At 38.3% G+C, this 14,482-nt stretch overlaps 1 protein-coding gene across 1 annotated transcript in view; it reads left to right on the top strand.

The window, feature by feature from the left end:
- The window catches only part of RYR2 (ryanodine receptor 2), a 535,211-nt gene that overhangs the window by 334,911 nt on the left and 185,818 nt on the right, over nt 1–14,482 (top strand). The window contains exons 47-51 of the mRNA XM_068548931.1: nt 1,409–1,514; nt 4,576–4,696; nt 10,014–10,183; nt 12,050–12,270; nt 13,604–13,694. Of these exons, the coding sequence (XP_068405032.1) occupies nt 1,409–1,514; nt 4,576–4,696; nt 10,014–10,183; nt 12,050–12,270; nt 13,604–13,694 (709 nt within the window). The remainder of the gene's footprint in view (nt 1–1,408; nt 1,515–4,575; nt 4,697–10,013; nt 10,184–12,049; nt 12,271–13,603; nt 13,695–14,482) is intronic.

The following is a 14,482-nucleotide window of genomic DNA, read 5'->3' as shown; positions in this document are numbered from 1 at the left end:
ATTTTCATGATAATAGTAAGAGAGAAAGAGACCTTTAGCAAGAGGATGGGGACTTAACTAAACTGGTGTGCTGGCAGAGAAAAGGGGATGTTGTCACTTTGAGGAGTAAAATGCTTTATTAAGGTCTTGGTGACCAGGGAGGCAGCGACTACCTTACATTTCTCCATAGTCTTTGTTGTTAATACTTGATTCCAGCAATAAATTCATCCAGGCGTGTTGCTTCCTTCTTTTCCTGTTTTTTGGCCACATCACGTGGCATGCAGGATCTAGTTCCCCGACCAGGTATCAAACCCATGTCCCCTGCAGTGGAAGCATGGAGTCTTAACCACTGGACCTCCAGGGAAGTCCCAGCTTCCTATTTTTTTAATCTGTGGAGCTGAGTGTCCTGCTAGGGGGCCATGTAACCACACTGCTAGCACCACTGGTAAAGATATAACATAGGGCTTATTGGAGGCAATTTTCCAAGCAAAGAGGTAGTCCTGCAAACCCTGGTTCTCCCACTTAGAGACCTGGCGTAAATGTTCCATCGACAGCAAGGCCAGGGTTCCAGGCTGGGAGCACTCAAAGAGCAAGTTACATATTTATCAGTTAGCTGTTGAGGAACTAGGAATCCCTTAGTTTTTCCAACAAGTAGAAAATATACCAAGAGATTGCTGGTCGAGTACCACCTGAGCGGGTGTGCACCTGAGGACCTTGGGAACAGCATTGCTTGCAAGGAACAATATTGTCAACAGGCCTTGCTGTTACTCTGCAGACTGCTGAGTCCAGCTGAGGCAGCTTTCGGCCAGGCCACTAAACGAGGAATGACATGATCTTCCAGGGCCATCCAAATTTGTCTCTCATCAACGAGATGATGAAATATTTATGTTTTTCATGTTGTATTACTTGGGAGTGAGTGGGTGGGGCAGAGTAAAGAGAGAGGTGAGTAAATGAAATCACGTTTATGAAGTACTCTGGGCAAATCACCGTACTGGGTGCCTTGTATATGTCATCTTATAGGACAGATCTTTGTCACCCTTTCTCTAAATGTATGCTGTTGACAAAAGTAAACTTACCAAGTTCTTCAATCAGTTATTTTCTGTTAATATCTTGCCTGCCAGTAGAAATAAGCAGAATCCATCAAATTAATAATTCCTCTTTTTTTTTCCATTTTGAAGGAATCTTAATATTAAAGTTCCCACAGATGCATTCTTGGTGATAGAATCTCAAATCTTGTCTTTAAACCATTTTTATGTTCCTTTTTGAAATGTCAAGCTGTATATTAAACACATATGTGAAAAGTGTCAGAAGAGGTAGAATTAATTACTGTACTGGTCCCTTTCCTCTGAGAAGTATGTAATAAATCTGAAACATCATTTTATTATCCCGTTTGCTTTTCTTTCTGTTTCTTTTGAAAAATCCACGAAAGTGATACAGAAGAGGAGGAAGATGATACCATCCACATGGGGAATGCCATCATGACATTTTATGCAGCTTTGATTGACCTCTTAGGACGCTGTGCTCCCGAAATGCATGTAAGTGCCGTGGGGTCCAAGAACAAAAATCCAGGCTTATTCCTCTTTGTTAAGACATCCATCACTGGCAAAAACCACAAAAGTATCCAAAACCAGCAATCTTCATGCTCCATTAAAAATAATCGCTGCAGCCTCATTGCTGAACAAGTGTTTGTTTAGTTGGAAATATCTTCTTGGTTACAGAAATTAGTGATGAGATTTCGTTATGAGTCATTAATAGAATAGTCAGTTACTAATATATCTCTAAAACTCATATAAGCCTCCCCACACTTTAAGCAGGAAAGAACTTATTTTTCCTATACAGTGTCTTTTCCTGTTTTTAGTGCATGCAGAAAGCACCACTCCTATCAAGGGTTATTTCCTTGCTATATAATATTTAGTCCTATTGAAGGAGCTGCTACGTGCTGCCACTGGTTTAAGGGAAAGTGGGGCTGGGAGCAGGTCAGGGGAAAGGAAAGAGCTATGTAGACCCTATTGATTAGTGTTTTCATAAACTTTTTGACCAAAAGGTAATTGAAGTTCGTGGAACGATACTTACTTTTACTCTGTAATGCATTCTGCTATTTTCTACTTTATTCTAATCTATTCTGTTTTCTTCCATTATATTAATTTAAAAAATGCTAGCCAGGGCCCATAAAATTAGCTTCATGATCTGTTGATGGGAGACAGCCAGAGTCTGAAGCACATTGACCAGTCCTGGGGAAGAAAGCAAATACACTTCTAACTGCTCTGAGCATGAAGCCAAAGTGACTGTTATAACACATCACCTTTCTCCCTACCCTTCGAATCTATGTCTTTTTTTTTGGGGGGGGCGGTGGTGTGGGGAGCGGGGTTTGATTGTTTGTTTTTGTCTCTTTCTCTCACACCCATAGGTTAAAACTTTCTTGCTTTCTGGATGTAACCTTTTGTTGTGAACAGAGAGGAATTGCAGGATGTAGAAATATTAGAATGTTAGAAAACCTGGAGTTTGATTTTTGTAACGACTTAACTTGTTGTCAATGAGATTTTCATTATAGTAAATGGGAATAGACTATCAAAAATTTGTGTGCTGGAAGGTCATTGCAGAGAAAAAACTTTATGCTCACAATATTCATTCTTTTCCTGTTAAAGTGGAAGATCAAAGGAAACATGAGAGAAATTATGCTAATAAATAGAAGGTTTTTGTTCTATTATATTAAAGGGAAAAACAACCAAGTGACTTAATAAGGGACTAACCTTGGCACTTCAGAAATTTATTCACCTTCAACAACCATTAATTGAGGACTTCCTAGGTGTCAGAAATTGTGCTTATGTTTCACACTCTGTGGTGAAGGAACAGATGCGTTCCCTGGCATTGGAAGCTTCCAGTCTGTTGCAGAGACGGGCTGAGATCCTTGACTATGTCAGGTCCACGATCTTCATAGATACTTCATTAGCCAGTGAAGGTCTAAAACACCTGTTAGGATCCATGTTCACCATTTTCCCCAACATTATAAACCCATCCTTGGGAGAAATCAGGGTAGAATATAGGTGGATATACAATTATATTTTTATCACAGAACAAAAAAGGCTAAACCAGCCTAAATATTAGTATATGTTCAAAACCTAAAGATAATAATTTTTCCCTTAGTATTATTGCTCATGTTATGGATAGATATTTATATGTAATTTTGGGGGGTAAGCATTCACAGACTTATCAGTCTTAAAATACTTTAAAACCCCAGAGAGGATAAAAACTATTATTCTAATGGATATACCTGTTGGCCTAGACTGCAGTATGTGACTCAGTGTGTGCTGAAGTCAATAAAAATTGTGTGGCAAGTAAATATCTGTCTGTAAGCCTGAAACAGCACTTTCTGAGAGAGTTTCAACTTTATTATTTATTTTTAATTTAAAAAATTTTTAATTAAAGTATAATTGAGGGCTTCCCTGGTGGCGCAGTGGTTGAGAGTCTGCCTGCCAATGCAGGGGACACGGCTTCGAGCCCTGGTCTGGGAAGATCACACATGCCGCGGAGCAACTGGGCCCGTGAGCCACAACTACTGAGCCTGCGCGTCTGGAGCCTGTGCTCCGCAACAAGAGAGGCCGCGTTAGTGAGAAGCCCACGCACCGCGATGAAGAGTGGCCCCCACTTGCCACAACTAGAGAAAGCCCTCGCACAGAAACGAAGACCCAACACTGATAGATAAATAAATAAATAAATAAATAAATAAATAAATAAATAAATAAATAAATAAATAAATAAAAATACCCTACAACCAACTTAAAAAAAAAAAGTATAATTGATTTACAATATTATATTAGTTTCAGGTGTACAACATAGTAATTCAGTATTGTTACAGGTTATACTCTGTTTAAAGTTACTATAAAATATTGGCTGTATTCCCTGTGCTGTACAGTATAACCTTGTATCTTATTTATTTATACATAATAGTTTATATTTCTTCAGTCCCTACCCCTGTCTTGCCCCTCTCCCCTTCCCTCTCCCCATTGGTATCCACTAATTTGTTTTCTGTAACTGTGGGTCTGTTTCTGTTTTGTTATATTTGTTCATTTGTTTTATCTTTTAGATTCCACATATAAGTGATCATGTACAGTATTTGTATTTCTCTGTCTGACTTATTTCACTAAGGATAATACCCTCCAGGTCTACCCATTTTGTTGCAAATGGCAAAATTTCATACTTTTTTATGGCTGAGTAGTATTCTGTTGTGTGTATGTCTATCTATCTATATCTATATAGATATAGATAGGTATAGATATAGATAGACACACACACCACATCTTTATCCATTCTTCTTTTGATGGACACTTAGGGTGCTATATCTAGGCAATTCTGCTATGAACATTTGGGTACATATATGTTTTCGAATTAGTGTTTTTGTTTTCTTTGGATATATACCCAGGATTGGAATTGCTTTATCATAGAGTGGTTCTATTATTAAAGAGGTCTAACTTTATATATATATATATATAATTAACAGAAAATTATTTTAGACTTGGATTCCCATTCTTCCAATTTTCTAGATAGAACATTGATTTCACAAAGTGATTCTTTGTTCCTTTGTTTTTCTGCCTGTAGCTGATTCATTCTGCTAAGGGAGAAGCCATCAGAATCAGGTCTATTTTGAGATCCCTGATTCCACTGGGAGATTTGGTGGGAGTAATCAGCATTGCTTTTCAGATGCCTACGATAGCCAAAGGTAAGGTGAATTTCCATTCTTTGTAATTCAGTAGGACGTGGATGGTGTGATGTTTTCAATAAGATCATCAGTACCCACGGTTTCTTTCCCTGCAGCATAGTTACACTACATAAGTTTCTTTTAAAAAATGATCTACATCTGTATCATTCTTCTAGATTCCACATGTATGTGTTAATATACAATATTTGTTTTTCTCTTTCCGACTTACTTCACTCTGTATGACAGACTCTAGATCCATCCACATCTCTACAAATGACCCAGTTTCATTCCTTTTTATGGCTGAGTAATATTCCACTGTATATATGTTAACGCATATATGTGAAATCTAGAAAAATGATACAGATGAACCAATTTTCAGGGCAGGAATAGAGGTGCAGATGTAGAAAACGGATGTGTGGACAGAGAGGGATGAATTGGGAGATTAGGATTGACATATATACACTACCATGTGTAAAAAAGAGAGCTAGTGGGAGCCTGCTGTATAGCACCGGGAGCTCAGCTTGGTGCTCTGTGGTGACCTAGAGCGGTGGGATGGAGGGGTGGTGCGAGGGAGGTCCAAGAGGGAGGGGATATATGTATGGTGATTCACTTCATCACACAGCAGAAACTAACACAACATTGTAAAGCAACGATACCCCAATTAAAACAATATGTTTTTTATAAAATATTTTCTACATGCATTGTTTTTAAACAGCTCTGTTTCCAAAGAGATTTTAATTCTTTTTCAGGTGACATTTCAGTTTCCAGAAAAGGGAAATAAGCATCTCAACTGTTTTATCTAATGTCTCTCCTAGAGTTCTTTGGTCCCCTATTCTTCTCTTTCTTGACAGCAACACCTTAATTCACTCTTTTTGATAGTTTTCGTGGTCACTTGCTTATAATGCTTTTTTTCTAAAACAATGGTCATAGGTTTTGACTTAGCGATTTAAAAATTGTCAGTGTGTTGAAAGAAGTGCTCTTTTCAAGACTGAGGAGAACATTTTGGAAAGATTTGTTTCTCCCCGTTTTAACTCAACGTTTATTGTTCTTTTACAACATGCCATTTTTGGTTTAGAACTGCTTGTGATTAGTTTTCCAATGTTAACTCAAAAGCATGTAAAATAAAGTCAGCAGACTCTCCATGTAAACGCCCAGAAGCTGTGATTCCTTACAGCCCTGCTCGCGTTGGGTTGGGAGGAGATGGGAGGGCCCAGCTCAGGAAGGATGGAGTGAGGAGCCGATGCTTTACTGTGGAGGTGGTGATAGGACCCCGGTTCTCCCCCACGCTGAGCCCCTGCACTAGCCCAGACTACAACAGAAATGGCACATGGCCTGGGCCCAAGGCCCAATTCCCTGTTGGTAATTCACTCTCTGCCTCCCGTAAAAAAATTTAGGCAGTTACTGAAGGCACCTAAAAGATATGTTAGGTCCCAAATTATACTTAATTCTCCCTTTTTCCAATGGCAGTTTTGCTCTGTTTTCCAGACTTTATTGGATATTGTTACATATATCATTTTTATACAAGCTTCTGATTTTAGAACGAAAACATAATTAGATAGGAAGGACACGTGATGACCCTTTTCTTTCATGAATTATGCCCAGAGAAGATTAGCTGTCAGTACCTCAAGTCTAGAATGAGGGGACCACTGTGTAATGGCAAGCGGTCTACCCTACTTGCCGGCCGTATTGTTAGGAAGTAAAGTTTTGTGTTTGCTAACCTTACATACCCACATCTTCAGGTGACACAAACAGCCATGATAACTGAATACTCATTCTAAATTTAGGGAAAGCTGGACCTTAAAAATTGTCCCCTAGCTTTTTGTCTTCCCCATTTTAGACAGTTTCTTTTTCTTGTGTATAAACAGACTCTCCTCATTTACCTTCTTTTCACCTTACTTCTAACTCGTGTTCATTTACTTAGCTAAAATATCTTGTCTTTCCCCTACATTCTGAGCCACAAAAATGACACTCTCAGGAAAAAAGATAAGAATAATACCAGTGACACACAGATTAGGGAATAAAGAAATGCTAGCCTTTACAGTTAAAATCAGGAATAACAAAGAACCAAAAACAAGGACTGTAAGAGTGTCCAGATGTCCCTTTCAGAATTGCCCCAAAAGTCTCAATATACCTCCTTTGCCTCCAGTTATCTGTCTTTACTAGCCTTTAAGATTTTCCAAGTTAGTTTCTTTCCTGTCCTATTTAGTTGGGTTATAGTAACGTTATAACTTTTTTGTCCTAAATATGCAGTATATTGTCTACCTTAGGATTTAAAGGATTTTTTGTGAACTATCACAGTCACACTGAAAGCTAATTTTTAAAACACCATCTACTGGTCATTGTTAAATTGATGCTTTTTTTTTTTTAACTTCTTTCTTTTTATGGAGAATATGGACAGAAACTTGTATGTTTTTATTTTGCTGTGGTATGCATTAAATCAACTTTAAAAACTCAAATCATCAATATTTCTTCTTAGGTTTCAATGACAAGTCAGTTGGTTCTTTAAGCATCACCAGCTATTGTTGATAATTCCTATTATATGTTCTGTATTTAATATGTGAAGTTGGTCTCTAAACATTAGTACCCTGCCCCTCAGTATTAGCTAAGGCCTTTCTCATACATTTTTTTCCTAGGCCATGAGTTTTATTTTTAATTTTTATTTTATATTGGAGTATAGTTGATTTATAATGTTATGTTAGTTTCAGGTGTACAGCAAAGTGAATCAGTTATACATATACATATATCTATTCTTTTTGAGATTTTTTTCCAATTAGGTTATTAAAGAGTATTGAGTAGAGTTCCCTGTGCTATACAGTAGGTCCTTGTTGATTATCTATTTTATATATAGTAGTGTGTGTATGCCAATCCCAACCTCCCAATTTATCCCTCCCCCCACCACCTTTCCCCTTTGGTAACCATAAGTTTGTTTTCTAAGTCTGTGAGTCTGTTTTCTGTTTTGTAAATAAGTTCATTTGTATCATTTTTTAGATTCCACATATAAGTGATATCATATGACATTTGTCTCTCTCTGTCTCACTTACTTCACTTAGTATGATCATCTCTAGGTCCATCCATGTTGCTGCAAATGGTATTATTTCATTCTTTTTTATGGCTGACTAATATTCCATTGTACATATGTACCACATCTTTATCCATTCCTCTGTCGGTGGACATTTAGGTTGCTTTCATGTCTTGGCTGTTGTAAATAGTGCTGCAATGAACACAGGGGTGCATGTATCTTTTCGAATTATGGTTTTCTCTGGATATATGCCCAGGAGGGGGATTGCTGGATCATATGGTAGCTCTATTTTTAGTTTTTTAAGGAACCTCTATACTGTTCTCCATAGTGGCTGCACCAATTTACATTCCCACCAACAGTGTAGCAGGGTTCCCTTTTCTCCACACCTCTCCAGCATTTGTTGTTTCTAGACTTTTTGATGAGGGCCATTCTGATGGGTCTCATACATTTTTATTATACTTATCCTAGACCTAGAGGGTAGCCCAAAATGATAATGAAAGAAAGAGGAGTTTAGAAAAATTAAGGGGCAAGTATCTAATCTCAAAAGTAGATATTCTTTTCCTGCAGCTCTTGGTTCAGACAGGTTTGGGCAGATTGTCTGAGGTAGTACTTTTAGGTGGATGAATGATGCAGGCAGCACAGGGCAAAGCCGGTGCAGCTGGCCCTCCTTGTGCCAGTTCATTCTCCAGGAGTCTGAGCGGAGGCAGTTCATCAGCTGTATTGTCCCCAGTGTGTCTGAGGAGACGGAGAACATAAAACAGCAGCCAATCCATGAGTCTTCATTCCCAGGCAGCTGGAGCTGTAGCATTCCTTAAAATGAATGTCCACCTGAATGAGTGTTTAAAAAACAGATCTTATTTCAAGATCGATGAGTTGCTTATCATTTCCTTAGGCACAGCTTTCTGTTAGAAGAATAGAATCCTATAAGTATAAATTACCTATAATGTGATTTTTTTTTAGGAGAATGGAACTGGAATTTCATGTAGATTTTTAATCAAAAATTAGAGCATGCTGATTTAACCTAAGGATTAAATTACCTCGGGTTGGATTTTAAATCCAGTTTTACTTAGTTTAAATCTAACTTTGCCAATGACTAGATGTGCAATTTTGGACACGTTATTTAACTTCCCTAAAAGTCGGTTTTTATCTTGTGTTAAAGGAAGATAATAATACCACCTTCGTAGTGCACGTGTGACAATTGTATGAAAGTGTGTCTGGAACATTCCTAACACAATACCTGACAACAGCACAAATGACAAGCATTGTTATTCTTATTATTGTAATTACAGGAAGGAAGGTATTAGGTGTATTAGTTTATTATTAATTATAAGGAATGGAAGTGATTTGGTACTAGTCTTCAGTCTAATTTCCTTTAAAGCATTGTTATTTGTTCATTTTCGTGATTCAAATATCAAATTCATTCATCGACTGTGAATGAAAACAAAAACGTTGTGACTGTTCTTTCAGGATGGGTATGGTCATGTGTCATCTTTCCCTGGGTCCTTCTTTCTCCAACATTGCATCAGTAATAAAGGTTCTGTGATAGTATTTGCAGAGTCTTATAGCGTGTGGTCAGCAGCAATGTGGCATAATTATCACATGGTCAAACAGAAAACAAGTTTGTTCTCCGGTATTTTCAGTGGGCACATAATTCCCTAATTCTTCATATCAGTGATCCCCTCTATGAATCTACAGAGTTATACTAAGGAATTCGCTCCTCTATATAGGCATCAAGCACTGACTGTTGATAGAGAAAATAATATGGCTCTCAAATATGTTTTAAATGTTATTAAATGCTATTATGATTAATGAAACACCTCTCATTTGAAAGTCAGACTGGTTCCTGGAGTTTTGTTCATTATTCTGTAATTGTCTAAGCCATAAATATGTAAATTTTGTAAATGTACCATGATTATCACATAGGGTACATGAACTTTATTAATGTTTTATTAAGTTTTCAAGAGGTTCTTGTATTGAAAAGAATGCAAACCTTGCTTTACATTTTAGCTTTATGATATTTACTCTCAGTTTTACAGTTTGGATTTTGGGTGCCATTTTGTTTCCTTCTCGGTATCTGGCATAATGCTATGTCCTAATCATATATACAGTTAACAAATGGATGCCCAAATAACATTTAAATGACCATGGATTTACATTGCACTGCCATATTGCCTCAGCTAAGTCCCAGCCCTTGCTTGAGGATAGTAGAGGAACAGAAAACCATTCACCGGATAAGTTTATTTAAAACACCAGAAGGCTGGAAAGTAGCCATTTGTAATCTATTTCATTAACAACAATGTGTCACCTTCTCTTTTTTAGATGGGAATGTGGTGGAGCCTGACATGTCTGCGGGGTTTTGCCCAGATCACAAGGCAGCCATGGTTTTGTTCCTTGACAGGGTCTATGGAATTGAGGTTCAAGATTTCCTCCTCCATCTTCTCGAGGTTGGCTTTCTGCCAGATCTGCGGGCTGCTGCTTCTTTAGATACGGTAATGATCTGAGCAAATGACTTCTGCAACTTTTAACTCTTCAATCTCTGCCATATGATATTCTTTCATAGATATATTCATTCATTCATTGTCACCAAATGGTTATTGAGTGCCTATTATATTTTTAGGCAAGCATAGGGTAAACAGAAAAAAAAATAGACTATATCCTCAAGGAATTCACTGAATAATGGAGAAAATGGACAACCTGAAGAGTAAGATAAGAATTCTGATCAGGTGCAATGGAAGACAATAGAAAGTTTATATAACCCTGATTTGGGAGGTCACAGTGGCTCCTGTTCACTTCGAAGTCAACATAAATAATTATGCATCTCAACAAAAGCAGTTAAAGTATTGAGAAGGTTTAGTGGACATTGTTGAGTCATGCCAATTACAGTATCATCCTGGTGTCTTCATTTATTAATGTACATATAGGTTCAAATCTGTCCTGTGAATCCAGTGGCCAGTATTGAGAACCTGCCATTATCAGTGTAAGTGTTCTACTATTTGAAACATTGTAAAATAAGCTGAAACTCTAAATGTTATTCTAGTAGCTATAATAAAACCTCCTATTATTCTCAATTAAATGAGTCTTTTTGATATCAGAGGAAATCAGATCTTGAGGTGGCAATAGTGAAAGCTGTGAGAGGAGAATCACAAAAATGAAACTGAATTTTTTTGTTCTGTTTTGGTTGTGTTCATGTGAAATTCTGAACCTAAGTAGTATAGTTGATAACGTGGTAGGACAATCAGCCTTTGGTTATTGATGCTGGTGGACATGAACAGAAATATAATTAATACTCATACATAGAATTCAGAAAGAATTTATGTATTTGAGATCTACTGTGAGAATAAACTTTCTCTTACCTCTCCTAGTAAAGGGAAGCAGTCACATTCTTTGATATCATTAGTGTCTTTATCTTTCATCCATCCTACCCTTGATATTTTATTTAAAAATTTTTTTTTAATTTTATTTATTTATTTTTGGCTGCATTAGGTCTTCGTTGCTGTGCACAGGCTTTCTCTAGTTGTGGCTAGCGGGGGTGACTCTTCATTGTGGTGCGCGGGCTTCTCATTGTGGTGTCTTCTCTTGTTGCAGAGCACGGGCTATAGGCGCAGGGGCTTCACTAGTTGTGGCACACAGGCTTAGTTGCTCCGCGGAATGTGGGATCTTCCCGGACCAGGGCTCGAACCCATTTTCCCCTGCATTGGCAGGTGGATTCTTAACCACTGTGCCACCAGGGAAGCTCCCAATATTTTATTTTAGAACATGAACCTCTGGGGCCTTTTGAAGTGATAGATATTACTTCATTCATTTTTATCTATTTATGAGCAATTGAAAATTGATTGTTTTTAGTGATAAAAAAGCATATGGGGCTTCCCTGGTGGCGCAGTGGTTGGGAGTCTGCCTGCCAATGCGGGGGACACGGGTTCGAGCCCTGGTCTGGGAGGATCCCACATGCCGCGGAGCGGCTGGGCCCGTGAGCTACAACTACTGAGCCTGCGCATCTGGAGCCTGTGCTCCACAACGGGAGAGGCCGCGACAGTGGGAGGCCCGCGCACCGCGATGAAGAGTGGCCCCCGCTCGCCACAACTGGAGAAAGCCCTCACACAGACACGAAGACCCAACACAGCCAAAAATGGATTAAAAAAAATAAATTAATTAATTAAAAAAAAAAAAAAAACAAAACAAAAAAAAAAAAAAAAAGCATATGAACCACAGGTAAATCTATAACAGAGGAATCCATTTCCGTATTACGTACTTTGGTCGTTTTTTAGGTAATGAAAGTACAGGTCAACTTGCGGATCCCTTTGAAAGTTGTCTCCTGCCCAACACAAATGACTGTCTCCTCTCCAATTCCTTTCTAGGCTGCTTTGAGCGCTACAGACATGGCCCTGGCCCTCAATCGGTACCTTTGCACGGCCGTGTTGCCTTTGTTAACAAGATGTGCTCCTCTTTTTGCTGGCACTGAGCACCATGCTTCCCTCATTGACTCGTTACTTCACACCGTGTACAGACTTTCTAAGGGCTGCTCACTTACCAAAGCTCAACGAGATTCCATAGAAGTGTGTTTACTCTCTATTTGTGGGTAAGTGGGCAATGAAGTCTAAACCAAGTTTCTTCTTCTTTAAGAAAGAGAATTTAGTCTCTGGCCCTTGACAAATTGTTTTGAATGTTGTCAACAATTTCTGCACCGTAAAATTAATGCATTTTATGTGCTGGGGTATGAGTCTTACCAGGGTGCCCTTGCTCCTGATCAAGTTCAAGAGTGTTCCTCCTAGACTCTCTCGGTATCTAGCCATTGGATACAGTGTTGGACCAATGATGCTATTCTGGATGTTGGCGTGTGAGGTGTCGCCGGCCATGTTAGTGTAATATTAATAGATTCTCCCCTTTTCACTGTGTGATGGTTTTAACTCCTCTTCCAGAAGAGAAGAGAAAACAGAGACTTATTAAAGATAAAAAATATATGTAGTATAATATTAAAGTATGACCTATTGTGACAGTGATGAAGACAGACTATTTCCTCCAGCCTGGAAAGCCGCTTCCTATAGATAGAAGTGTTTGAAGGTCTTACTCTGAAAACCAGAAACATATCTTCTCCTTTTGAGGTTCTGACAGTCAAAGTGACAATTTCTCAGGCCTCTAGCTAGGGTAATGGTTTCTTTCTGATGGACGGGAGCTCTTGGAGGTGAAAGCTTGCAGCCTGCCCAGTACATCGGTAAAGGAAAGGTTTTCACTCATAGTGGAACGAGTGTATGGGTGTAGGAGCCAGATGGGACTGAGGGAGGTTAAAAAAAGAAAAAAAAAAAAAAAAAAAGGAGATTAGTTCATAATCTAATTTTAGTTCCCTGACCCCAAAATTCTGTGAAATGGAATCAAAATATCTATCTCACTGATTTTTTCTAAATATTAAATGAGATGAAGCACTCAGGATGGCTGACACAGTAAATGGTCACTGTGTGTTAGTTTTCTTTCCCTTTCTCCTCTGGCAAAATTTCGGTCTCAGTCTTTTTCTCTTCCTCTTGCTCCTACACTCCCTCCTCTTTTTGCTTCCTATCTAGTCACTGAAGACCCTTCCCACTCACTGGAGTGAGGGAAGAAGCATTTACTAAATTAGTAGCAACAGTGGGGTCTGCAGTTGTGAGTGGTAGGAAGGGAAGGAGCAGAAGAGGAACGTCTCCTGTAGCAAATAAGGGTTGGTCTTGAGATCAGGGAGCTAGAGATGAGTTGGAAATGGAACTTTTTACAAAAGTATGTAACTATTAGTTAATCTTTGGATTAGGAACACCTAAAATTAACATCATCTGAAGAGTGGTGTAGGTACAGTTTCTTGGCATGTATAATCTAGTCTAGTGAATTATCTACTTAGTTTAGACATTATTAAATGTTCATTATTAAAATTAGCTTTGTTCCACCAGCCAACTGAGACCTTCTATGATGCAGCACTTACTCAGAAGATTAGTATTTGATGTCCCATTATTAAATGAACATGCAAAGATGCCTCTTAAGGTAAGTACAGGAAGTGTTTGTAGTTATTTGATTACTGGGTCCTCTGGGTTTGCTTCCTATTGGCAATATGTATATCTCTCAGATACATCATGTTTGATCTTTGATGCTGGGAAATTTCTTCCAGTTATTGAAATGGGCATGTAAGTTATAGATACGTGTACCTCAACCTAAAATAAACAAGTAATAAAAGACCAGAGAAATCCTAAGATTGGTTTACTGTAAATCAAGGGAAATAGAAATCAATGGAAAGAAAATGGGCCACAAGAAAAAAGATGAGCCAGGATATTCTTAGGCTGGAAAACATGGTAATAGGCCTGGCCTAAAGTATTAGCAACCTCAAGGCATAAAGAATAGGTTTTAAAAACAACATTTTCTAAGCTGGTAATCAAATGACAGTTTCCAAATATCATTTCATAAGGATCAAATATAATCTTTATGTATATACAGTTACAGTTTGTCACAGTAAAGTCCCTGACATTTTTGCTTCCCAGCTTTATTATTCTGTTCGTGAATGATCAAGTCTCATTCTGTCTTACTGACTTGGGAATATTTTCCTGTCATGTAATATACCAATCCTGGCTCACGATTAAGGTATTAGGTGTGTTCCAATGTGTGATCTAGTGGCATGGTCTGTGCATGGAGGTCATTGTCCTGTAGTGGACTTTTTATAGGTGACCACTCTGCTCTGCCACCTGGTAAACATCATTTCTTCCTCATGGCCACCCAGTAATTGCGCTGTGAAAAGAGGTTTAAGATAAAAATAAGCTGCTATTTTTTTCAGCTGCTCT

Source organism: Eschrichtius robustus, chromosome 7, assembly GCF_028021215.1.
Source record: "Eschrichtius robustus isolate mEscRob2 chromosome 7, mEscRob2.pri, whole genome shotgun sequence".
Taxonomy (NCBI): Eukaryota; Metazoa; Chordata; class Mammalia; order Artiodactyla; family Eschrichtiidae; genus Eschrichtius; species Eschrichtius robustus.
Note: the sequence above shows the minus strand (reverse complement) of the source record. Positions and strands in the feature narration are given on the sequence as shown.